We start from the raw sequence: 27,758 nt of genomic DNA on the forward strand, positions 1-27,758 counted from the left end.
GTCACTGTGTAACCAATGGGTTGGAATTTGGGGCTCTGTATCTTTAAACTTCCACAGTAAAATCATACCATATTGTAATATATCATAGAGGGGGGTGTGTATGACACATCTGCATTGTAAACATTTTGGTCCAATGGACACGTGTGAAAATGCAAGACTCCGGTAGGTGTAAAAAGATGTCCGCTTGCTGCCTTCAGACTGTAGCCTTAGTGCGGATGAGTGCGGGTGTACCAAGATGGCCGCGAAGCAAAGTCTCTTAGTTTGCACTATTTAGCAGCAGCCTATCTTTCTGTGTTAGCTCTAATCTCCTCCCACTTTCCGCTCTGTGGCTCTCACCCTTGCTGTGTGCGTTCCACGGCTGCTTCCTGGTTGCTATAGAGACACTTGGAGACGAGGCCAAACATCTCTAGCCCTCAGTGTAAATCCACTAGGGGGCGACCGTCTGATGTGTGAGAGCAGGAAGTGTCCTCAGTGCAAGGAGGGGGCGGCGGCCATGTTTTTGTAGTCCAGAGGAGCAAAGGAGCAGTAACAGTATCAGAATTCAGAACCCTCCTGGAGGAGTGTGAGGCTGAGGAGTGTGTGCCCAATGAGGAGGAGGTAATAATGTCTTTTTATTACGAGAGAAGGGGGGCGCAGCATTCTCTATGGACTGGCTGGGGGTAGGGGTCATGTGACCTTGTCATGTAAACACAGGGCAGACAGTGGTGTGTGAATGGACAGTGATTGTTGTTAAAATTGTTTTTTCATCCTATTATGATCATGATCCTCTTATCATAGTAAAACATATTGTAATGGCAGTCCAACTAACATGCCTGATCTCTGTATTCATATTTATTGTTGTTTCTTACTATCATCAAATGGCTGCGTCACCCAAAAGTGTCTTCTACCCTCTGAGATCCAATATAGTGATATGGATCTGCTGTGCGACCTGCAAATATTTTCCGCCCAACATGGCGTGCTCCCCCCGCCATCTCTCCTGTTCTCGATTAAGGATGAGCTCCGGCGTGTTCGCACACTCCACGTGCCGAGCCCGCCAGGAAGTCGGCGCTGCGCTAATCACAGGCAGTGAGACATTTCTCCATCTCTGCAGCCGCACATCGGGAAAATGTCTCACTGCCTGTAATTATGGCAGCGGAGTGCCGACTTCTTGGCGGGCGCGGCACGTGGAGTGTGCGAACACGCCGGAGCTCATCCTTATTCTCGATGACATAAAAGCCAGACCAAAGCTGGGGCTCCATAATAATTGTCACAGCACATGTGACCATCAGCCACAGTGAGATGGGCCTGAGGGAGAGCATTACAATCTGATTGTACAATCTCCTTTTAGATCTATCAGCTTTGTACTGTAAGGGCCTGCCTGACTGGATACAAATTGATTGTATAGTTTAGGTAGGTCCTCATATAGTTTTGGTAACTCAAAGGCCACTTTCTCACTGATGGCTGCCATTACTAGTAAAAAAAAAAAAAAAAAGTCCCTAAATCTCTCCCATAGTTTGTAGATGCGATAACTTTTGCACAAACCAATCAATGTACGCTAATTAGGATTTTCTTAACCAAAAATATGTAGCAGAATACAAATTGGCCTAAATTTATGAAGAAATTAAATGTTTTACATATTTTTATTGGATATGGTTTATAGCAGAAAGTAAAAAATATTGGGTTTTTTTTTCAAAATTGTCGCTCTTTTTTTGTTTAACCACTTGCTGCCCATGACGGCGGGACGGAGCAGCTGTTGTTCTGGGCTGCCGTCATATGATGGCGCAGCCTTCCAGGCAGCCCAGGGGGCGTGCGCGCGCGCTGCCGGCGGCCCGCACGAGCGCCCGCTGCATCGCCCCGGTGCGCATGCCCGGCGGCCGCGATGTCCGCCGGACACCCGCGATTGCCCGGTAACCGAGCAGGACCTTGGATCTGTGTGTGTAAACACACAGATCCACGTCCTGTCAGATGGGAGGAGACCGATCGTGTGTTCCATGTACAGAGGAACACCGATCGGTCTCCTCCCCTTGTGAGTCCCCTCCCCCCACAGTTAGAATCACCTCCCTAGCAACATATTTAACCCTAAAGCGCCCCCTCCTGGTTAACCCCTTCATTGCCAGTCACATTTATACAGTAATCAATGCATTTTTATAGCACGGATCGCTGTATAAATGTGAATGGTCCCAAAAATGTGTCAAAATTGTCCGATGTGTCCGCCGCAATATCGCAGTCACGATAAAAAATCGCAGATCGCCGCCATTACTAGTAAAAAAAAAAAAAATAATAAAAATGCTATAAATCTATCCCCTTATTTTGTAGACGCTAAAACTTTTGCGCAAACCAATAAATATATGCTTATTGCGATATTTTTTACCAAAAATATGTAGAAGAATACGTATCGGCCTAAACTGAGGAAAAAATTTGTTTAAAAAAAAAAAAAAAAATTTGGATATTTATTATAGCAAAAAGTAAAACATATTGTGTTTTTTTTCAAACTTGTCACTCTTGTTTTGTTCATAGCACAAGAAATAAAAACCGCAGGGGTGATCAAATACCACCAAAAGAAATCTCTATTAGTGGGGAAAAAATGATAAAAATTTAATTTGTGCACAATGGTGTATGACCGCGCAATTGTTATTCAAAGTGCGACAGCGCTGAAAGCTGAAAATTGGCTTGGGCAGGAAGGGGGTGAAAATGCCCTGTATGGAAGTGGTTAAAGCACAAGAAAATTAAAAACGCAGAGGTGATCAAATACCACCAAAAGAGAAAGCTCTATTTGTGGGGGAAAAAAAGACATTTTATTTGGGTACAACGTCGTACGACCACGAAATTGTCAGTAAAAATGTAACGCAGTGCCATATTGCAAAAAAAATGGCCTGGTCATTAAGGGGGTAAATCCTTTCCGGGGCTGATGTGGTTAACAATCAGTGGATAGTTGGATGTCAAGGAGCTGGTACCTGACAGCATCCTTAACAACCATTAAAAAGCTGGTTGTCAAGGAGCCAGCAGCCACCAGTGTCCTTAACAACCATTAAGTAGCTGGTTATCAAGAAGCTGGCACCTGTGGGCATACTTAACAACCAGTGCATAGCTGGTTGTTAAGGAGCTGACACCCGCCAGCATCCTTATTAACCATTAAATAACTCATTTTCAAGGAGTCGGCATCCCCTGGCATCCTTAACAACCATTTATATATATGGTTTTTAAGGAGCTGGCACCTCTGGGCATACGTAACATCTAGTGAATAGCTGGTTGTTAAGGAGCTGGCACCCACTGGCGTTACTTAAGGATCCGGCACCCGTGGGCATACTTAACAACCAAAGGGTACTTGGTTGTTAATTAGCCAGCACCCACGGGCATACTTAACAACCTGTGAATAGCTGGATGTTAAGGAGCCGGCACCCGTGGGCTTCCTTAACAACCAGTGAAAAGTTGGTTGTTAAGGAGCCAGCACCCACAGGCATACTTCACAACCAGTGGATAGCTGGTTGTTAAGGAGCCGACACCCGCTGGCCTCCTTACCAACCAGTGAATAGCAGCTCCTTAACAACCAGCAGAGAGCAGGAGAGAGATGCATCTGAACTCGGGATCAACCAATTCTTCTCCACAGCACTCGACCTAGACAATCCAGCTTCCAGCCAAGGCGGTGGATTGAAAAGGTGTAGATGTGGCGCTAATACAGGTGTTAATGTGTTACAACCTCTACCTACTACATGAGTGAGTAGAAAAAAATATATATGTTGCAAAATTGCAATGTGCTACATCCTGATGTGAAAAACACAAACAAAATTGTGACTAACTAGTGTGTTACACCCCCTGGGGTGTGCAAGGGTAAACTGTCACGCAATATGTGCTGACGTTATAGAGGATAGGAGTCCTATACACCTGTATAAGGCCATTTTTGCCATCACAGCGGGTCTAACACATTAACACTTGGTTTAAAAATCAATATATATTTCAATACTAGGGAGATTCAAACTATCCCCTACACCCCCCTACTCTCTTGATTTTGGTATAGGCAGAGGGTGTAGTACAACACCCCAACTTCATTGATTAAGGTTTTTTCACTTCAAGTATTATTTTCAGTTTCTGATCTCGTTGGTAGGGCCAACCTTTAATAAGTTCTTACCACCACTTGGCTCCCACTTGTATTCTTCAAGAGGAATAGCGCCACATCTACACCTTTTCAATCCATCCTTTTGCTCCACTTAGGTGGTAGTAATATGTAGAGGCAGCAATTCCTTCTTTTCTTTTTTGGATTATCAGGGCACCCACCTGCCTTACTTTTTACTTGCATTCTGTTTGTAGATTCCGTGGCGCAGTATCACATACCACTTCTCCAGCCAAGACGGTGCCAACCCACGCTGCTTCCACAAGAGGGACCTGCTTGGCAGGTACACCTTCTCCAGAGCCCATGGACTGACTGGGTCCTATAAAGCAAGACCCTCGACTTATGTTGATATTTAGCCAAGACCTAGAGACCTCTCAATCTGAAACGCATCAAAACCGGCTATTCACTGGTTGTTAAGGACACCGGCAGCTGCTGGCTTCTTAGCAACTGGCAACTTTTTTAAAGAAATTGTCATGTGACCTCAAAAACACTCCCGTGGTGCGTTTTGGTGTGTTTTTAGTGCTTTTTTGATGCATTTTTGGTGTGCTTTTAAAAAGCACAGCAATGTGAAAAGTTACATAGGATTTAAGGGGGGAATCATTTTGATGTGCTTTTCTTGCACTGGAAAGGTGCGTTCTAGTGTGGCAAAAGCGCACCAGTGCGAAAGAGCCCTAAAGGAAATTGTTTAGAGGTTGTACAGTCAGATTTTTTTATATGTATGATAGCAGACAAGTCTTTCACTGGTTGGATATTAAAAGCTAAAACCTATTTTTTTTCTAATCTCCATAGAGCTCTTTTTTGCCTTTGGATTATTTATGTCTCTTATCCTTTATGTATATGTAGGCTTTGAATCCTTAGAAACAATTTTTTCTCCCAATTGCAGGTAAAAAAAAAAAATACATCTAGTTGTAGGATTATGTAGGACCCAAGGATCTGTAGAAGGACGCCATGATGGAGAACCGGCCACCCCTCACATCACCGGGTAAGAGGAGACTTTCATTTCTTGTAAAGAAGAGAAGAGTATTGAGTATCCACCTAGATACACACATCCTCTGATATAAAGACATATAAACAATGTATTCAGTCAGTGTGTGTGTTTCCTACAGATGGATCCGGTAACAGAAATCCCCCCGAGAGATGTCCCCGTCCTCTGTATTCCCGGGACTCCACACAGGAACATCAGGAGATCCCTCAGGAGGATCAGGTACGTTGGGTTGAGGGTCCTATCTAGTAATATAGTGCTTCAGCTTTATTTGATCTGCACACATCTACCAATCCTTTCTCCTGATGACAATGGCAACTTCCATTCCACAATCTGCTTTTAACCAATGCACTTTTGAAGTTCCCCGGGGACTTTGAAGACTTGACTTCAAATATATTCTGCAATAGTTGTTATACTCTTGGTTTGGCTTGTAACTATGTATTCAAAGTTTACTGATTAGCTACTTCCATTCCATCTTGGCTGCATTGTGGTTCTGCTGTTACCTGTGAAGGGCTGCAGGGTGCTGGTTTGGGGGTCAAGTGGATAAAAATTGACATCTTGATGTGCCCATTTTGTCAGATCTTTGTTGATATTTAGAAGCTATCGCTACCCATATGTTTTTTTTAATCCATACAATGACTGACATATGTGTTTAAAGCTGTACTCCAGGATCACAGCTAAATATACAGTATGTAATACTGTTTTACCAGTCAAGGAATGTGTATTTCTGTCCATCCAGTCCTGAGATTTACACAGCTCTGGCACACAGCACAGCCCCTACTGGCGGGGCAGGAGAGCTGATTTTTCTCAGCTACAGTTCGGTAACACCCTGAGTGTGTCGAAGAAAGTGGAAGGATAACACTGGACCCATATGAATATCTTATTGGTGTCGCTGTATGAAAGTGGTTGTAAACTATTACATATACCCAGTGAAGTGACTGGCCTAAGGTGATACACGAAGATTAAACAAATCCTCCTACATAGGTTTTACCTGTTTATCTACAGTCTTCTCTTCTTTACATCCGTTCAAAATCTATAAACATTGTCTTATATCATAGCTCACAGCTGTCCCTGATTTGGATGTCCCTCTGTCCCTCTTTCCCCCTCATTTGTCCCTCATTTTGGTCTGATCTATATAGTTGTATATAAAATGCACTTTTTATCTTTCAAAAAGTGTTTCCCAGTGCTAAACCTTTCATCCAAATTCTAAATTGCTACATTTGTAAATATTAAAAGATAATATAAATGAATAGTAGTGGTAAAAAAAGTCCCTTGTGGGTTTAATTAACCTTTTTTTAAAATTAATTCTCCTTTAAGGGGGTGTGGCAGGGGGCGTGTCCTATGCCTACATACGTTTGCTAGTAGGTGTCTCTCATTCCCATCTCAAAATGTTGGGAGGTATGTTATATTTTACCTTTGTGTTGTGACTCGATAAAAGTCCCATGGGCTATAAATAGTTGCGGTGTATCCAGAATGTATACAGCTTCTCTGAGCTTTCAGAAAGCAGGGGGCTGGGAGCTGAAGTTACACTCGGCAGAGCTCAGTGAGGAGAGCTCTGAGAGCTGATTGGAGGGAAGAGACACCCCCCCCCCCTTTCACACAGCACACAGGAACAAAGCTGAGAATGTCAATTACTGGCTGTGTACAGGAGATTTTTCCTCTGTCACCTTTTATCTCCTGGTGTCAGGAAAACTTGCCAAAAGTGACCCATACAGATAGCTGAGGAACGAAGCAGCAGACAGAAGCAACACTTAGTGCTCTGGATTGAGACAAGTACACACTATAAAGGGATATGCTTTGTTTACATTTCATGTCTGAGGTTTACAATCACTTGAAAGTATTGATGTTGGTGTAAATGACCTGGTTCCCGGGCAGGTGGCTTCCACACCCCTGAGGATCTCCACGGTCTCCTTGGCTTGAGGCCCAGATACAACTTTACTCCAATAAAGGCCAAGGAGACGATTCAAAAAGTATATCCAAAGGTTCCAGCACGTTTCGTGGGTCCAAAAACAATCGCTTGATTTGACCTTTATTAAAAACAATGTGAATAAAATGGAGAAGTGTCCTTTGTGTGATTACAAGCACAGGCCTTGGCTGCCAAACCCAAGCCTGTGCTTGTAAGTACAGTGGAAGAAATGACATTAAAGGTTCATTTCACTTCTAGTCCATCCACATTGCTTTCAGTCAAGCCTTGATGAACAGGGTGTTTTTTTAACCTCCAAAATGCGTTGAATACACTTTGGCTTGTCAACCTTTTTTTTTGGAACGAAGTTGTATCTGGACCTCTTAACAGTGGTGTGGCGCCTCAATTTCCATTTTTGTTACATTATACCAGCCTGTGATTGGATGTTAAAAAGGGAAGCAGGCTGTTGAGTTCATCTCTCTGTCACTTTGCTGTCTCCTCCTATCAGCATGTCCCTTGTTAGCACATGAGCTCTGCAGCGCAACTGATTGGCTCCTTGTGCTGCTTATTCATCTCCCACTCTAAGCTCTGCTGTACAGGCATTTTAACAGGTTGATGCCAGGCCAAATTCAGGTATTTATACTCCCGCATGTGTAAGTGACTGAGACCACCGGGCTCCAGCCATAACTAAAATACCTCTCCTATCTTTATGATGATTCATAAAAAAAAGCCGTATTATACTAAACTGCATACAATGTTCTGTGTATCATTCTTTAATGTGTATTATTTTGTGCCATGCAGGATGAAGATATTAACAGCATCAAAGTTGAAGTGAAAGAAGAAGCAGAAGAGATGAATGTGATGGGTGATGATCCATGTAAGGAGGAGGAAAGTCCTCCAGAGATCAGCACAGGTGAGTAATAAACACCAAACGCTGGAAGTATGGGATATCAATCCACCGACGTGCACTTTACAGCACTGTGGATTATAGTAGACATGTGCGATTAGTTTCGTACGAATCGAAAATTCTTACAAATTTCCGTAAATTCGTACATTCGGGAGGATCCGAAATACGAATTGCTATGCTTCCGAATTTTGTACGAAATTTCGTTTACGAATTTCGGATCCAAATTCCTAACGAACATTCGTAATTGTTACGAAAAGTTAACGAACCTAACGAAAATTAATTCTAATACGAAACGGAACAAAACGAAACAAATTTTTTGTCGGCGCACATGTCTAGATTATAGAAATATTGGAAATAAATTATCCACAGGTTTGCCATACTCAGCAGATTGCCTGTTGTATGTTGAGTTCTACACATTTGTAGTTTGTCTTCTCTGCAGCTCCCTCTTGTGGTGGCTGGGAGCAGCTGCTGCAGGAAGAGAAAAAGGTGAACAGACTTCTTTAACCCGTTTGCTGCTAGGCTCATACCTTGTACGGACCTTATAGTGGGGGCTTTTACACAGACAAGCTCGTCAGTCTTGGTTGTCCAAGAGTGGAGTGTGGTGGGGTGGAGGAGACGATGGACCATGTCTTGCTTCAGTGCCCCTTCAATCTAGAAGTTTATAAGTGGATGGGTGGGGCTCTGGGTATCCCTTTCCTTTGAGTTACGCAGAGTGGTCCTATGGGGCCTTTCAAACTCACTGGGATTTTAATTTTGAGACACCTTTTCTAGTTTGCTTAGTAGTCCGTTACTTCACGAGGAATGCACGGTGTCAGGTTTCCACTCTGAAAAAAGTCCTTCCTGACGAGGTGATGGTGCACAACATTCTGGGTGAGGTTGGGAAGATTTGGGGTCTTGAGAAGGACAGGTGGCAGCAGGAGACCTGGACAAATGCGTGCAGGAATGTTGTGTCCCCCCGTAACTGCTGTCTGTCAGTCTCTGGGTGTACGGCTTTCATTTCTATCCTTTCATGTCCCTTAGATTTTGGTAAGATCCAATTTTTGGAAAAAGGCTGTATGCATGGGATCAATGTTTGATCGTTTCTTATCCTGAGGGTGTGTTTAGGTGGATGTAGGGTTGTTGAGAACAAGAAAGGAGATTGGGACTTTATATGAGGCAATGACTATGGTAGTTCATATACCTCCATCCCTGGTATATTCGAAAAGAGAAAGGGGTTGTGGGACTTTATATGAAGCACACTACTAAGTTGAACGAACCAATCAGTATGATGATTGTTTATTTACAAAGGGCGTACATACACATGTAAAATAGTAGAAAGATATAAAAATAATAATAGGTCTTTATAGATATCATCTAAACAATTCATGATTATACATAATTATTCCAACATGATATACATAGTAATGGACCTTGGGTATGTAGACTAAAGTTGTACCAGTAACATATAAACATGATAACAAAGATGAAATTGATTCATTAAAATAGACTATAATAAAATACAGATATTGCACGTGGACACTGTGACGTAGCATCATTGGAAAGCTCTACGCGTTTCGTGGTTATAATACCACTCATAAGGAGCAGATGAAGATTTGGGGGTATCTATAATAGAACAGAAATGCCAAAATGATACGAGGGTAAAAAGGAAAGTATGAAACAAGAAAGAAAGAGGGGGAACATAAAAGATCCCGAACACTCTCACCTAGTTGTAGTATATGGGTATAACTGTTATACTGATTGTTGCGTTCAACTTAGTAGTGTACTTCATATAAAGTTCTACAACCCCTTTCTCTTTTCGGATGTAGGGTTGTGTTTTGCGTAATTTAGTAGTTTACTGACAATAAAATTATATATTTTTTTGTATATAGTTTTATTTATGTTATTTTTGGAAAAAAGCTGTTTTCTGTTATCTGCTGATGTAAGCTTATTTGTTTTTGTTTAGACACATTAACCACTTCCTGCCCGCCGGCCGTCAAATGACGGCTTGGGCGGCGTGGCTCTCGTTCTGGGTGGACGTCATATGACGGCCCTCCAGAGCGACCGATCTCACGTGCCCGTGGGGGCGTGCATCGTGGCGATCGGTGGTGCAATGTGTCAGTCTGACACACCGCTACACTGATCTCGGTAAAGAGCCTCTGACGGAGCCTCTTTACCACGTGATCAGCCGTGTCCAATCAGGGCTGATCACGATGTAAACAGGAAGAGCCATTGATCGGCTTTTCCTCACTGGCATCTGACAGACGCGAGTAGAGGAGAGCCGATCGGCTGCTCCCCTGACGAGGGGGTCTGTGCTGATTGTTTATCAGCGCAGGCCCCCCTCGGATGCCCACCCAGGACCACCTGGATGCCGCCAGGACCACCAGAGATAGCCACCACACTGGATCACCAGGTATCCAGTGTGGTGGCTATCCACCAAGGATATGCCAATCAGTGCCCAGGCAGCTGCCAATCAGTGCCCATCCCCAATGCCTGCCAGTGCCAGTGCAATCAGTGATGCCTATCAATGCCATCAATCAGGGCCACATATCAGTGCCAGCAGTGCCACCTATCAGTGCCCAGCAGTACCACCCATAAGTACCCATCAGTGCAGCCTATCAGTGTCGCCTATCAGTGCCCACCAGTGCCACCCATGAGTGCTGCCTATCAATTCCCATCAGTGTTGCATATCTGTGCCACCCATCAGTGCTGCCTACCAGTGCTCATCAGTGCCGCCTATCAGTGCCCATCGTCAGTGCCCATCAGTGCCACCTCATTGGTGCCACCTCATCGGTGCTGCCTTATCAGTGCCCGTCAGTGAAGGAGAAAACTAACTTATTTACAAAATTTTATAACAGAAACAAAAGAAAAACTTTTTTTTTTTTTTTTTCAAAATTTTAGGCCTTTTTTTATTTGTTTAGCAACAAATAAAAAAACGCAGAAGTGATTAAATACCACAAAAAGAAAGCTCTATTTGTGGGAACAAAATGATAAAAATTCTGTTTGGGTACAGTGTAGCATGACCACACAATTGTCATTTAAACAGAGACAGAGCTGAAAGCTGAAAATTGGCTTGAGCAGGAAGGGGGTGTAAGTGCCTGGTAACTAAGTAGTTAAAGAGAACCTGTCACCCAAAAATCATCACATACGGGACTTTTTGTCCCGTATGTGATGAAAAAAAAAATGTTAAGCAAAAACATTTTTTCTTAAAATAGTAAAAATGTAAAGTTTATACCCAAGCATATAAAATCCCCCCCCAAAACTTTTTTTGACGCAACCTCCTCCTTTATATTTTACTAAGCAATTGGGTAATTTATTGCGTTTGTGTGCCATAAAATTTACTCTAGTGCATTTTGTTTACTGAAATTTTACCTTTGCGGTAATATCATGTGTCGTAAAAAATTGAAACTACCACTATTTTATTCGCTAGGGTGTCTGATTTCAGAAGATATATAATGTTTGGGGGGTTTATGTAATCTTCAGGGCTAAAAAAATTTTTTTGCGTGTGCAAAAAAAATGCAAAGATGGCTCTGGCAGCGAAGGAGTTAAAGTGGTTGTAAAGGCAGAAGATTTTGTACCTTAATGCATTCTCTGCATTAAGGTAAAAAAACCTTCTGTGATTGGTTCCCTCTCCAGCCCCCTTTTAATTACTCTTCTGAGCCAATCTCGATCCAGCGTTGTGCGCAGTGGACACAAAGGCAGCACCAGGAGCCATTGGCTCCTGCTGCTGTCAAACAAATCCCGTGGGAAGGGGGTGGGGCCGAGCCATACTATGTGTTTCAATAGACGCACACAGCCCAGCTCGGGATCGAGCCTGCACGAGTGATCCCATAGCAAGCGGTAACCCCATAACTTGTTCAGAACTCTAAATGATGAATTAACAAGGCACATGTTGGGCTAACTGTGCGATAAACATCAGAGCAATTACAAATCGCGCTCATAAGCTTGGGGTCAGCTTGTAAATTATTATTTATTATTATTATACAGGATTTATATAGCGCCAACAGTTTACGTAGTGCTTTACAACTTGAGGGTAGACAGTACAAATACAATACACTTTAATACAGTAGGAATCAGAGGGCCCTGCTCCTTATGCCGCGTACACACGGTCGGACTTTTCGGCTACAAAAGTCCGATAGCCCGTCCGACAGACTTTCGACTGACTTTTGTCGGACTTTTGGCGGACTTGCGGCAGACTTTCTTACAAACGGACTTGCCTACATACGATCACACAAAAATCCGACGGATTCGTACGTGATGACGTACACCGGACTAAAATAAGGAAGTTGATAGCCAGTAGCCAATAGCTGCCCTAGCATGGGTTTTTGTCCGTCGGACTAGCACACAGACGAGCGGAATTCTGGGTCCGGCGGAGTTACGACGTAAAGATTTGAAGCATGTTTCAAATCTAAAGTCCGTCAGATTTGCGGCTGGAAATGTCCGCTGAAAGTCCGGGGAAGCCCACACACGATCAGATTGTCAGCCAGCTTTAGTCCGTCGGCGTCCGTCGGACTTTTGTAGACGAAAAGTCCGACCGTGTGTACGCGGCATTAGAGTTTACAACCTTATGCCCTGTACACACGATCGCACATTCCGACAACAAAATCCTAGGATTTTTTCCGACGGATGTTGGCTCAAACTTGTCTTGCATACACACGGTCACACAAATCTTGTCGGAAATTCCGAACGTCAAGAACGCGGTGATGTACAACACGTACGACGAGATGAGAAAAATGAAGTTCAGTAGCCAGTGCGGCTCTTCTGCTTGATTCCGAGCATGCATGGAATTGTGTGCATGGGAATTGTGTACACACGATTGGAATTTACGACAACGGATTTTGTTCTCTGAAAATTTGAGAACCAGCTCCTCAATTTTGTGTGTCAGAAATTCCGATGGAAAATGTCCGATGGAGACTACACACGGTTGGAATTTCCAACAGATAGCTCACATTGAACATTTTCCGTCGGAAAATCCGACCGCGTGTACGGGGCATAAGAGGGAAGGTCAAGAGATACAAGAGGTAATAACTGTGGGTGATGTGCTGATTGAGAAGATAAATGTACAGTTGTTAGGTGGGGGCCAGATAGGCTTCTCTGAAGAGATGAGTTTTCATGGATCATCTGAAAGTGGATAAAGTAGGAGAAAATCTGATAGATTGGGGTAGAGCATTCCAGAGGATGGGAGAGGCTCTGGAGAAGTCTTGAAGGCGAACATGGGAAGAGGTGACAAGGGAGTTTGAGAGCAGGAGGTCTTGGTAGCGTAAACCATAATGGCTTGGAGATGCCCTTGTTAGTAACTGTATATGTTTGTGGAAGAGGACCTATACCTCTAGGAAAAGGTAGACTCATCCCTCGTCACCCAGAAGCCGGTCTTCACTCTGAGTTAGTAGGAGCTTTTCTAGGTTTAGAGAGGGAGTAGGCGAGAAGACCTAAGAAATAAAAGAGCAAAGACAGTGAAGAGAGAAAGAGGAGAGGGGAAAGGTTGAGAGGGAAAGTAGAGTATGACCTCGCACGCCGAATCCCACCATCCTGAAACTGCTGTAATCAGGTACGGATCCTGGATCCCCCATCAGGTACTTGACCATCAAACTTTCTCAAACATCCGCATATTATGTTTCAAAATCGCTGACATTCACTCATTAATCGTAATCCAGGAAATTTTATTCTTGAGCTGTTCCAATGAATTTTTTTTTTTTTGCTGATATGAATATAAAAGCTATGAGACGTCTCTGGGGTCTCGAAGCTGACTCCACCTTAGAGCCCAGCATGTATTTTCTTACAATACATAATACAGTGTTATTATTTTACCCTTATGTCACGACAGATGGATCTGACAACAAAAATACCCCAGATAGATGTCCTCTGGATTCCCAGGATTCCACAGAAGAAGATGAGGAGGTATCAGAGGATGATCAGGTAGATGGGAAAAGTTGTGCTTGTTTGTTGTGTGTGCAAATAAAGGCAAAGATACTTACCTCTGTTCCAGCAGTCTGACACCCACGAGGTCCCTCACCGATGCCTGCATCTTGTCCCCAGCTTCTTCCGGGTGCCAGTCTTCAGCCATGCTGATTGGCCAATGCAGGATGACATCACACATGCGTAGGAATGCAATCATCCTGGCACACAGCGAGTGTGCCTGAATGTAAACTGAGCTGCGCATGCATAGCTCAGAATACTGTGCATCCGGAAAGTATTCACAGCGCTTCACTTTTTCCACATTTTGTTATGTTTCAGCCTTATTTCAAAGTGGATTAAATTCATTATTTTCCTCAAAATTCTACAAACAATACCCCATAATGACAACATGAAAGAAGTTTGTTTGAAATCTTTGCAAATTTATTAAAAATAAAAAACGACCTTTTCCCCAGAGCTTAGCGGGTACAAGATAAAAAATAAAATAATTAAAAAAAACAGCATTTTTGCTTGCACATGATTGGATGATGGAAAACAGCAGAGCTTCACCACATTCACTAAGCTCTGGGGAAAATGAATGCAAAGTGCACAGCCTATTTGCCTTTAGTAAATCCACCCAATTGTATGCATACTATATGCTGGGTGTCAAGTTTTTGTTGCTGTTCATGTCCTCAATGATAACATTTAAGAGGAAGTAGTGGGACATCTCCCAAATACTTACATTTATCCTTTTTTTCCCTTTCCCTGATCTGACCTAAACTGTGGTGTCTTCCTAACACCCAGACACAGCATGAAGTAGAAGATGGAAAGCCGGCAAGCCCTTCATCCAGGAATGATTATTTTATTAATGGAGGTAGAGTACAGCAGACACAAAGACTTGCGCGTTTCGACCTATGGCTATGATTAAGGTTATAGGCCAAATGCATAAACCTTTGTATCTGCTGTACTCTACCTCCATTAATAAAATACTCATTCCTGGATGAACGAGTAGCTGGCTTTGCACCTTCTACTTCATACAGCCCCATAGAAGTCTATGCATAGGTGTGGCCGGGGTAGTGAAAACTTGCACTGCTGAATGTAAACATTATAACCAATTTGACAGGCTGGTTGTACTGAAGTTGATCGATGGATCGACTTCAGTACAACCAGCTTGCCCATATATAGATTGAATCTGAGCCGGTCCCTGCTGAACCAACCGAGATTTGATCCATCTATGGCCGGCTTAACACTGAATTTTTTTGGTTAAAGGGATATTTTTATGCTGATGCGTGTCTGCGTTTAGTTGGTCTGGACCATCTACTTCATCTTACTTCCTGTCGTTTATTATTTATTCTGTGTTATACAGGAGGAAAAAGTAATTTGTATTAAAGTAAAAGAAGAGGAGACGGATGTAAAGGGGGATGAGCAGCAGAAAGAAAAGGAAATTCTTGTAGAGATTGGAACAGGTGAGGAAAAACACTAAATCCGTGTGGGTGAAACAAACATCGGCACTAATCACCAATGCTGGGGGAGGGGGTGTTAAAAAAAATCCTGCACTGATCACCAATACGGTGGTGGTGGGGGTGTTGACAGGGGGTCAATGACCACCACCAGGGGGAAGGGGATAAATAACACTACTACTGAGCACTAGGGAAGGAGGGAGGTGAATGGAACTATCCCTGACCACCTATGTTGGGGGTGAAGTGTTTAATAGTACTGCCATTGCACCATTGCTAGGGGGATTTATTGCACCACTGACACCAATGATGACTCCAGCTTTCTCTTCAGTACGCAGTGCAGTGTGTTGCAAAAAATACAGCAGGACATTTTCAGGCATCAGTGCATTGCAGTCCATTCATTTTTAATGAGCTGTGTAATTCAACACAATGCACTTACAGTATCTCACAAAAGTGAGTACACCCCTCACATTTTTGTAATTATTTTATTCTATCTTTTCATGTGACAACACTGAAGAAATGACACTTTGCTACAATGTAAAGTAGTGAGTGTACAGCTTGTATAACAGTGTAAATTTGCTGTCCCATCAAAATAACACAACACACAGCCATTAATGTCTAAACCGCTGGCAACAAAAGTGAGTACACCCCTAAGTGAAAATGTCCAAATTGGGCCCAATTAGCCATTTTCCCTCCCCGGTGTCATGTGACTCGTTAGTGCTACAAGGTCTCAGGTGTGAATGGGGAGCAGGTGTGTTAAATTTGGTGTTATCGCTCTCACTCTCTCTTACTGGTCACTGGAAGTTCAACATGGCACCTCATGGCAAAGAACTCTCTTAGGATCTGAAAATAAGAATTGTTGCTCTACATAAAGATGGCCTAGGCTATAAGAAGATTGCCAAGACCCTGAAACTGAGGTGCAGCACAGTTGCCAAAACCATACAGCGGTTTAACAGGACAGGTTCCACTCAGAACAGGCCTCACCATGGTCGACCAAAGAAGTTCAGTGCACATGCTGAGCGTCATGTCCATAGATTGCCTTTGGGAAATAGACGTATGAGTGCTGCCAGCATTGCTGCAGAGGTTGAAGGGGTGGGGGGGTCAGCCTGTCAGTGCTCAGACCATACGCCGCACACTGCATCAAATTGGTCTACATGGCTGTCGTCCCAGAAGGAAGCCTCTTCTAAAGATGAACAAGAAAGCCCGCAAACAGATTGCTGAAGACAATCAGACTAAGATTGGGATAGGATTACTGGAACCATGTCCTGTGGTCTGATGAGACCAAGATAAACGTATTTGTTCAGATGGTGTCAAGCGTGTGTGGCTGCAACCAGGTGAGGAGTACAAAGACAAGTGTGTCTTGGCATGGTGGTGGGAGTGTCATAGCCTGTGGCTGCATAAGTACAGTTCATTGAGGGAACCATGAATGCCAACATGTACTGTGACATACTGAAGCAGAGCATTTTGTCCTCCCTTCAGGGACTGGGCCGCAGGGCAGTATTCTAACATGATAACGACACCAAACACACCCCCAAGATGACCACTGCCTTGCTAAAGAGGCTGAGGGTAAAGGTGATGGACTGGCCAAGCATGTCTCCAGACCTAAACCCTATTGACCATCTGTGGGGCATCCTCAAACGGAAGGTGGAGGAGTGCAAGGTCTCCAACATCCACCAGCTCCATGATGTCATCATGGAGGAGTGGAAGAGGACACCAGTGGCAACCTGTGAAGCTCTGGTGAACTCCATGCCCAAGAGGGTTAAGGCAGTGCTGGAAAATAATGGTGGCCACACAAAATATTGACACTTTGGGTGCAATTTGGACATTTTCACTTAGGGGTGTACTCACTTTTGTTGCCAATGGGTTAGACATTAATGGCTGTGTGTTGCGTTATTTTGAGGGGACACAAATTTACACTGTTATACAAGCTGTACACTTATTACTTTACATTGTAGCAAAGTGTCATTTCTTCAGTGTTGTCACATGAAAAGATATAATAAAATATTTACAAAAATGTGAGGGGTGTACTCACTTTTGTGAGATACTGTATAGGCCTTGTTCACATGGAGCATTTTAATCCGTGCCCCCGTGCAGGGCCATGTTTTACAGGCATGGGGGTGCACAGGTGTTGCGTGCATTCCATGCTGGCAGTCCCATAGTTGTCATTTGGGATGCAGCAGCTGCACGGATAAAGCGACCGATCCCAATGTGACATCCGTGCACCCTCCCAACTGACAACTATGGGATTGCCAGCATGGGGATGCACGCAACACCTGAGCATGATATAAAAAGGATATACGCTTAGTACAAAAATCACAGATAAAATGGGAAAGCCGTCTGTATACTCAACTGTGCTCCTATATACAAAAAAAAAAGGTGCACTGTCCCTATAACAATTAGGACATTAAAAGTGAAACATGCATAAAGTGAATAAACAAAATCCTTTGTAAACTAAAGCGCCATAGTCCAAGCTAAAGATATAGTGCTTCAAAATTCTTATAAGTGTCACTTAGTATTCCTCCCAACACCAACAGTAACACACGCTGCTTACTGGACTCTTGGACCCCCAGATCATTAGAGGTCGACCATGCTCTGTATAGCAGGGGCTATGAAATTAAAATTCAAGGAGGTCCAGTCAAATTTGTCTTAGATTGTAGTCACTGTACGTATCAAAAACTGAGACATGTACAATTCCTATAGCATGTCAACATAATTTATTATCAAGTTTCAGTTATGACATCAGGTGTCCCAATCAAAGTGCCACTTGCATCAGGTGTCCCAATTTAGAGTCCCCCCTTAAACTCTTCAAGACCTGGCCTTTTTCTGACACTTGTTGCTTACGAGTTAAAATCCGTATTTATCACCTTTCATTGTGACCAAATGTTGTCAGGGGACCTGTGCATCCCCATGCCGGTAAAACACAGTCCTGCATGGGGCACGGATTAAACTGCCCGATGTGAACAAGGCCTAATGCACAAAAACACGCTGCTTTTGTGTGACCATAGGGAAGGGCTGGGGAATTGTTGGGGGCCACAATGGAGGCCCGCTGTTATATTCAAGTTGACCACCAATGCATTAGAGGGAGCACACACATGCAATTCCTGGCTCCCTGCTTCAGAGTTGCTAAGATATCAGCCACACAGGGAGTGCATGGTTTTCAGTGAGTCGTCGGACTCATAGATTTGCCGTGTGAGAAGGAGTAGTAAAACACAACCATTGAGTCTAAATACAGTTGTGCTCAGAAGTTTACATACCCTGGCAGAATTTATGATTTCTTGGCCATTTTTCAGAGAATATGAATGATAACACAAAAAACTTTTCTTTCACTCATGGTTAGTGTTTGGCTGAAGGTATTTAATGTCAATCAACTGTGTTTACTCTTTTTAAATCATAAAGACAACAGAAAATATCCAAATGACCCTGATCAAAAGTTTACATACCCTGGTGATTTTGGCCTGATAACATGCACACAAGTTGACACAAAGGGGTTTGAATGGCTATTAAAGGTAACCATCCTCACCTGTTATCTGTTTGCTTGTAATTAGTATGTGTGTATAAAAGGCCAATGAGTTTCTGGACTCCTGACAGACCCTTGCATCTTTCATCCAGTGCTGCACTGACGTTTCAGGATTCTGAGTCATGGGGAAAGCAAAAGAATTGTCAAGGGATCTGTGGGAAAAGGTAGTACTGTATATACTGTATATAATTGTATAAAATTCCAATCAGCAGTGCTCAAACTCTAATCAAGAAGTGGAAAATGAGGGGTTCTGTTGAAACCAAACCATGGTCAGGTAGACCAACTAAAATTTCAGCCACAACTGCCAGGAAAATTGTTCGGGATGCAAAGAAAAACTCACAAATAACTTCAGGTGAAATACAGTACTCTCTGAAAACGTGTGAGGTGGTTGTTTCAAGATGCACAATAAGGGGGCACTTGAAGAAAGATGGGCTGCATGGGCGAGTCACCAGAAGAAAGCCATACCTATGCAAATGCCACAAAGTATCCCGCCTACAATACGCCAAACAGCACAGAGACAAGCCTCAAACCTTCTGGCACAAAGTCATTTGGAGTGATGAGACCAAAATGTATCTTTTTGGCCACAACCATAAACACTACATTTGGAGAGGAGTCAACAAGGCCTATAATGAAGGGAACACCATTCCTACTGTGAAACACGGAGGTGGATCGCTGATGTTTTGGGGCTATATGAGCTACAAAAGCACAGGAAATTTGGTCAAAATTGATGGCAAGATGAATACAGTATGTTATCAAAAAATACTGCAGGAACATTTGTATTCATCAGCCAGGAAGCTGCCCATGGGATGTACTTGGACATTCCAACATGACAATGATCCAAAACACAAGGCCAAGTCAACCTGTCATTGGCTACAGCAAAATAAAGTGAAGCTTCTGGAGTGGCCATCTCAATCTCCTGACCTCAATATCATTGAGCCATTCTGCGGAGATCTCAAACGTGCCGTTCATGCAAGACAGCCCAAGAATTTACAGGAAATGGAGGCTTTTTGCCAAGAGGAATGGGCAGCTTTACCATCTGAGAAGATAAAGAGCCTCATCCACAAATACCACAAAAGACTTCAAGCTGTCATTGATGTTAAAGGGGCAAAAACACGGTATTAAGAACTGGGGTATGTAAACTTTTGATCAGGGTCATTTGGGTAGTTTCTGTTGCCATTATGATTTAAAAAGAGTAAACACCGTTGATTGATAATGAATGGCTTCAGCCAAATAATAACCATGAGTGAAAGAAAAGTTTTTGTTATCATTCAAATTTTTGAAACTTTTGAGCACAACTGTATGTAGTGAGTGAATATGGCTGGCCCATATGTATAAATAATAACAAACTATACACAGAAGTTTTTTTTTTCAAGTATTAACCCACATCGATAGTATTATTGTTCACTACTCCTTAGTAAATAATTAAAGGCTATAAATTTGGTTTTTAAAAAAAGATAAAAATAATTTGTCTTGCCTTTTTTCCTTCAGATGGACAATACAAAAGGTGCAATAAAGGGAGACATCCCATTGGCTTCCCACAAGGTGAAATAGAAGATGATGATGTCACAGAAGGTCATCCAGGAACAAAATCCAATCTCCCAAAAATCCACCCATTACATCACAGCATAGATCCATCCTCCAATCCCTCTACATGTGAGGAGGGCTTTTCTGATATCTCACCCCCCATTGCCCATCCTACAGCCCATAAAGAGGGTGAAAACTTCCAGTGTCCTGAGTGTGGCGAATGCTTTGCTGAGAAAGTAGAACTCATTTCGCACCAAAGGACGCACCCGGTGGAGAAGCCATATTCATGTCCTGAGTGTGGAAAGTGTTTTGCCCAAAAATCTTTCCTTCGGAGACATCAAACGAGGCATAGCGGCGATAAGCCCTTTTCATGTTCAGAGTGCGGGAAGTGTTTTACGCAGCGGTCAGATCTTGTAAGGCACCAGAGGACTCATTCGGGAGAGAAGCCTTACTCTTGTGCCATTTGCAGTAAAAGTTTTTCCCAGAAATCGTTCGTTCTTCGGCACGGAAAAGTTCACACCGGCGAGAAGCCATACTCTTGCCTGGAATGTGGAAAGTGTTTCACCGAAAGGTCATCTCTGATCACCCATGAGAGAAGCCACACATCCGAGAAGCCTTTTTCCTGTTCCGAGTGTGGAGAGTGTTTTTCCCGTAAGGACACCCTCATTTCACATCAGAGTTCTCACACGGGGGAGAAACCATACGCATGTTTGGTGTGCGGGAAATGTTTTTCTTGGAAGTACCAACTTATTAGACACCAGAGAATTCATACGGGCGAGAAGCCGTTTTCCTGCTCCATGTGCGGGAAGTGCTTTGCTGACAGGTCAAACCTCACCAACCACGAGAGGACTCACACGGCTGAGAAGCCCTATTCGTGCTCTGAATGCGGTAAATGTTTTACCCAGATTGGCCACCTTATCACGCATCAGAAGACTCACTCCGGGGTAAAGCCCTTTTCCTGTTCTGCATGCGGCGAATGTTTTTCCCGCAAGTCGTCACTTCTCAGACACGAAAGAGTTCACACTGGGGAGAAGCCATATACCTGTTTGGAATGTGGGAAGTGTTTTACCGATCGGTCCTACCTCACCATACATCACAGGATTCACACTGGCGATCGCCCCCATTCCTGCTACTATTGCGGGAAGGCTTTTACCGATAAATCAGATCTGGTTAAGCATACTAAACGAGTTCACGCCCAGGATCCAGGCAATTCCCCTTTCTTACCCCAACTGTAAGGAATAACTGTAATTACGAGTGATGAGCGCTTCCTGTGGGAGTATAAGGAAGCCGTGCAAGCTTAGGTGTACTTGGATGTGGAATCAGAATAAAAAGAAAACTAAATGAACCCTTGATTTAAATCCACTAAAATACATTTCAAGTTCAACACAACAAAAGATGTTTAGTGTACTAGTTTTTTTTTCTAAAGCAGCCACAGCCTAAGTAGAAAAATCTGTCGTCATGCCAGCAGTTGCAGAGAAGGACACTTGCTTTCTGTGGGGAAGCAGAGGTCTCTCTTCTGAGGTCTGACACACCCTCTCAGCAAAGTTCCCTGTAGACCATAGACCTCTGCAGGGAGACCACTGCTTTTACACAGAGAGCAAGGGTCCTGCACTGTAGCTGCTAGCAAGGTAATGTTTAAGCCTCCTGCCGACCAAGCAAAAGATCCCCGCTGTCCTCAACCACTACACTGACTTGTGCATCGCACACACTTCAGGCTGGATCAGATTCCTGGTCCCTTGCTGGGTACTGTAATTCCATCTCCTGATCCCAGCATCTTTACTGCACGGTGACATAACACAGGGACCCGAGGATGGAACCTTGCATGGGAAGTGTCAGCTGTGGAAGAGTTTTCAGTAGCTGTTGCACACAGTGGAGATCAGCAGAGTAGGTGGTGGGGAGGGTAGGTACTAATCCTTTTGCAGGAACGTCTTCCTTTTTTAAATATTTTTTAAACTAGCAGCAAAGTCACTTTATTGCCACCTTCCCCAGCAGCACATAGATTTCTTTCTCTTCCCTGCCAGACAAAGAAAGCACAGTACTTGCAGGTATAGAGGGGCATGTGACTCAGTCCATACTGGTACACTATGATTGGCCTAGTGCTTTCACATGGGGGCAGTAAAGAGCCTTTAGCCCTGTGTAAGCTCAGATTAGAGCAACTCAGAACTTGCATTGGGGTTCCTTTCATGATTCGTCAGAACTGAAGACTGGGGATGCCATCATGGAAGTATCTTTTTGCATTGCCCTTCCTTTCCCATTCCAGGTGGCTTAGCGGAGTGACAGGGGAGCAAAGGAAAGGGGAGTATGTGATGCTGGCTAGGTGGGCATTAAAGCAGTACTAAACTCTGCTTGGTCGCTTGTACCTACAGATAAGCTTATAATAAAGCTTACCTGTAGGTACAATGACTATCTGCTATATGTGCACCTTTTAGGATAGGGGTGCTGAACCGGTGGCCCTCGGAGCCCTTTGATGTGGCCCTCGACCTCAAACCAGGGAAGCACACTTCTTTTTATCCTGCTGGTTTGGTGTGCTTTCTGAAAGCGCACCAAAACTTCTGAATGCAGGAGTTTGGGTGCACTTTTAGAAATTGCACCAGGCCCGCAAGATATAATAGACGCTTATGGCAAAGTGCAGCTAACTGGCAGGAAAGCCGGAGGTGCACTGCGCTGCATCCGTGGTGCAGGTAAACCATGTGAAAGCAGTCTTATCAGGGGCTCAGGATAGTAAGGGCTTGCTTACATGTGCAATTTGGGGGCAGTAAAACCCCATAGTTGAGACATGTTTTTAACACCCCCACCCCCAACCAATGATGTAGCATCAGGGGTCACAATGGTGGCCACGTGCAGGCTCCCTCTCATATTCTGTTTTACACTTGGAGAGCTGTGGGGGTGGCATATACATAAATGGATCCTCTCCATTTTCCTCCTGCAACCGCTAAAATCCAGCTTCCCCTCCTCTCCATCCCGCCGGCATTCAGCGGCTGCAAAAGCAAAACGTTCATTATGCTACTCAAAATAAAAAATTCTAAATTCTGAATCATTTCATTGTGGCCCCTCAACTAGTTTTTAACCTCCTCGTGTCCGCGGTATAGCCGAATGACAGGCACAGCGCGGACCTACATTGCCGGGACGCCGTCATATGATGTCTTCCCTTTTGCACGCCCCCGTGTGCTGTGGAGCGCTCTGTGATCACAGAGTCAATGAGACTCAGCTGATCACAGTACGGAGTAAGGGGCCGATCCATTTGGGTGGCAAAAATATGAATGCAATCTATACACTGGGGGGAGAACCTCTGGGGTAATCAAGGATGGAAAAGGACCTGGGGGTCCTAGTAGATGATAGGCTCAGCAATGGCATGCAATGCCAAGCTGCTGCTAACAAAGCAAACAGAATATTGGCATGCATTAAAAAGGGGATCAACTCCAGAGATAAAACGATAATTCTCCCGCTCTACAAGACTCTGGTCCGGCCGCACCTGGAGTATGCTGTCCAGTTCTGGGCCCCAGTCCTCAGGAAGGATGTACTGGAAATGGAGCGAGTACATAGAAGGACAAAAAGCTAATAAAGGGTCTGGAGGATCTTAGTTATGATGAAAGGTTGCGAGCACTGAACTTATTCTCTCTGGAGAAGAGACGCTTGAGAGGGGATATGATTTCAATTTAAAAATACCGGACTAGTGACCCCACAATAGGAATAAAACTTTTTTCGCAGAAAGGAGTTAAGACTTGTGGCTACTCATTAAAATTAGAAGAAAAGAGGTTTAGCCTTAAACTACGTAGAGGGTTCTTTACTGTAAGAGCGGCAAGGATGTGGAATTCTCTTCCACAGGCGGTGGTCTCAACGGGGAGCATCAGTAGTTTCAAAAAACTATTAGGTATGCACCTGAACGACCACAACATACAGGGATATACAATGTAATACTGACATATAATCACACACATAGGTTGGACTTATGTCTTTTTTCAACCTCACCTACTATGTTACATATTACATAGTTACAGTAACTATGTAACCATGTGATCAGCTGTCAGCCAATGACAGCTGATCACGTGATGTAAATAGAAGATCGTAATCCCTTTTTTCTCCTCACGCTGTCAGAAAAAAAAAAGCCGATTGAAAAGGACAAAGGTCCCGAAGAGGAAGAGCCACAGCCACCTCATCTGTGCCCACCCGTGCCGCCTGCCAGTGCCCACCAGTGCATACCAGTGCCACCAATCGGTGCCACCTATCAGTGCCCACCAGTGGTGACAATCAGTGCCCATTGGAGGCTCATCCGTGCCACCTAGCAGTGCCACCTATCAATGCCCTTCAGTGCCACCTATCAGTGTCACCTTATCAGTGCCCATCAATGAAGGAGAAAAATATATTTTTGCAAAATTTTATAACAAAATATAAAACTTCGGTCTTTTTTTTTTCATTTTTTTTAACAAAAAATAAAAAACTCAGCAGTGATTAAATACCACCAATGAAAGCTGTATTTGTGGGAAGAAAATGATAAAAATGTCATTTGGGTACAGTGTAGCATGACCGCACAATTGTCATTCAAAGTGCGACAGCGCTGAAAATTGGTCTGGGCAGGAAGGGGGTAAAAGTGCCCTGTAAGCAAGTGGTTAAATCACTTAAGTGGCCCTCGCTCTCCAAAAGGTTGGGCACTACTGGTTTAGGAAATATTCACAAGCCTGCAGCCAGTGAAGTCACGTTGGAGTGACGTCATCTTGGCTCAGCCATTCAAACGGCCAGATCCCGCAAACCCAAAAGGAAGACCGGGTGACGATGGAAACCCTGGCACACTGGAGAGATCCGTTTTATTGGTAAGTCTGTCATAATGTGCTAGTATGTGGTGCATGCTAGCACACTGTGCCATTAAGTCGCAGAGGGGCGTTACTTTTCCTCCCACAATGGAGCGGCAGGTCAAGCTCTTTTATGTGAAATGGGTCAAAAACCCTTAACGCTGTCTGAGTGTCAATCAGATCGACTTTCAGCTTGCAGAGGACCTTTTCTTGGGTATGGGCTTTATAACTGCTGCATTTGGAGGAGAGATTTGCTACTCCAACTGGGTGACCAGATCAAAGGAGTTTCCCCAGAAACGTTAAATGGGACCAACTCAGTGCTAAAATATCACAATCAAGTGGGCTGGTCCAATAAATTTTAAAAATCCACTGCTAAATCGTACAAAAATGAGACATTGTTCTGACTCAGGGCTGCCACGTGTGTCAGTACACACATTTGTCTTCTAGGAGCTTAATAGCAAGCTCTTGCTGAGATTGTAATCCCCGTTACACCTTGACTGCCATTGTATACATGAATACAGCAGCACGCAACTGAGCAGAAAGAGCTGAGCACACAAAAGGATTGATTTACTAAACTTGGAGTGCAAAATCTGGTACAGCTGTGCATGGTAGCCAATCAGCTTCTAACTTCAGCTTGTTCAATTAAGCTTTGACAAGAAAAAAAAATGGAAGCTGATTAGTTTCTATGCAGAGCTGTACCAGAAGTCAGTTGGCAGCAGAGGATTGTTTTACCTACAGTTTGGTGGTATTCCCCAGCATCATAGGAACCAAACCCACTTCTGCAATAACATACATAAGAAAATAGGGAACTGAACATACAAAGTTTCTTACAGGGTTACTGGGAGTGTACTTCCTTTCAAGTGTTACTAAAGGCAAAACATTTTTTTTTTAGTTTTGTATAGAGTGAAAAAGGATTAGAACCCCTGTCAGGTTTTCATTGCTGTCTGTGTCCCCCCCATTAGGGAGATTCATCCTCTCTATTGGTCCTGCCTCCCATTATCACTAAGAGTGAAAGTAAAAGAAAATCCCACATTTTGGATTGTCCCCAGAAAAGGGAAACAGAGGTGAAATCTTCCAAAGGGGAAACAAGTTCTGGCGACAGTCAGGGATTCCCTCACTTCCTGTTTCGGCTATGGCACAGGAAGTGAATCTCCCCAATGGGACAAAGGTGGCTTTTCCTTTACTCTATCCAAAATGGAAAAAAAAGTTTTGGCTTTAGTTCTACTTTAATGACTCGAGATATATCATAAAGGTTGTCATTTTTCCCTTGTGATCATTGTGCATCGAACGAATGTCATGGTTCTCCTGGACCTCGCAGGGAAATGCCCCACATGACCAAATAACGAATTTTGGGAAATTTGTTGTATATAGTCATGAACGAGTGTGGGCTGCATATCTATGCAGCCATTTTCTTTTCTATGTTGTTATTTTTTAATCTCTAAAAACCTAAGGCAGTTCACACCAGAACGCAGTTCGGGAAAGGCGTGTTTCCTGCACCGCCTTAATTAGGAATCGCCACTCAACTGAAGTAAGCATATGTGGGGGTCTCAGTCGACGCTACTCCAGAGACCATGCACTGGCGCGTTTCGCCCAGCTCACCGGAGCTTAGACATAGAGGTATATCTTATTCTGCACCACCTTCGTACACTCTGCCCTTGCGATCTGCATGCAAGTGCGGGAAAGGCGTGTTTGCTGCACCGTCTTAATTAGGAATCGCCACTCAACCCAAGTAAGCATATGTGGCTTAAGTAACCCAATGTATTGTTAATGACACCCAAAACTCAGATTGCAAACACAGTGCATTTGTGGACACAAAACCACAGGGTACCGCAGTAGCATGAGATTTGATGCAGCGCATTTTTTTAAATTAGTGCATGCACCACTTTTTTCCAAATTTTTCTGCGAAATTAATGGGCTGCAGAATCAAAATGCGTGGGTATTAAATGGGAACATGGCATGCGTTCCTGCGCGATCCTGGTGTCAACTGGTTCTAAAAAGTCACAAATGTAGACAATGCCTATGTACCTGTACACCTACCTGTTTTTCTAAATACATTCTTTAAACACCCTAAGAGCACTTGACATGTTTTGTGAAGTATGACACCTAACAGGTGTGAAATAAAGTTTATTCCAGACGTGTGGACCGGCATGTCTGTGATTCAAACATTCAAGTAGAACTCCAGTTACATTGTTGTTGTCACCCGTCATACCTCCTGTGTTAGAAAGGAAAAAAAAATACAATTTCAACCTACCTTCTTTAGGCCCCATTCACATACAGAGATATAAACAATGTGCAGCGGGTATCATGTCATTTTTCGAAGTCACACATGCTGTGCCCTGTTGGTATGGAGATGGGCTAGAGATGTGTCTATGGATCGGGTGAACTGCCCTCAGGGTGAAAACAAACACCACTGGCAGGAGCGGGGGCACAGGGAATCCTTGGATGTCACCAGAGAATTATGTGATTTTGTATGTATGTTGTATGTATGTTATATGCAATGTGTATGTATGTTGTATGCAATGCATATGTATGTTGTATGTATGTTATATGCAGTGTGTATGTATGTTCATAGGTTGTACTTCTGTGATATCTATAGAGGGGTGTGGGGTGAAAAGAATCGCGGGGGGTGCTGTGTGCTGGACTGTATATAATTCTGACTTCTAGACTATATGTATGTTACATGCACCTGACCCCTGCCTCCTATACATGCCACACCTGACCCCTGC

General features: G+C 43.7%; 1 protein-coding gene across 2 annotated transcripts; it reads left to right on the top strand.

Moving 5' to 3' along the window:
- The first annotated feature begins 436 nt into the window (after positions 1-436).
- On the top strand, positions 437-27,166 carry LOC141106521 (uncharacterized). 2 transcript variants are annotated; one of them, XM_073597355.1, is made up of 8 exons: positions 437-597; positions 4,285-4,370; positions 4,971-5,069; positions 5,194-5,291; positions 7,774-7,885; positions 13,680-13,771; positions 15,114-15,213; positions 20,210-27,166. In XM_073597355.1, exons 3-8 carry the CDS (start codon positions 5,036-5,038, stop codon positions 21,478-21,480), a joined length of 1,707 nt encoding a protein of 568 aa, XP_073453456.1. In that variant the 5' UTR covers positions 437-597; positions 4,285-4,370; positions 4,971-5,035; the 3' UTR covers positions 21,481-27,166. The 2 variants fall into 2 exon arrangements, with proteins under 2 accessions (XP_073453456.1, XP_073453455.1); XM_073597354.1 differs by lacking the exon at positions 4,285-4,370.
- Positions 27,167-27,758: the final 592 nt, after the last annotated feature.

The sequence above is a fragment of the Aquarana catesbeiana genome, linkage group LG08 (assembly GCF_042186555.1).
Source record: "Aquarana catesbeiana isolate 2022-GZ linkage group LG08, ASM4218655v1, whole genome shotgun sequence".
Lineage (NCBI taxonomy): Eukaryota > Metazoa > Chordata > Amphibia > Anura > Ranidae > Aquarana > Aquarana catesbeiana.

What these genes read in the sequence shown, in the direction of transcription:
- LOC141106521 (XM_073597355.1), top strand. Translation starts at nt 5,036, where the DNA reads ATGATGGAGAACCGGCCACCCCTCACATCACCGG. An exon ending in TCCTCCAGAGATCAGCACAG is followed by an intron (nt 7,886 to 13,679) that starts GTGAGTAATAAA and finishes ATGTCACGACAG; the next exon opens with ATGGATCTGACAACAAAAAT. An exon ending in TCTTGTAGAGATTGGAACAG is followed by an intron (nt 15,214 to 20,209) that starts GTGAGGAAAAAC and finishes TTTTTCCTTCAG; the next exon opens with ATGGACAATACAAAAGGTGC.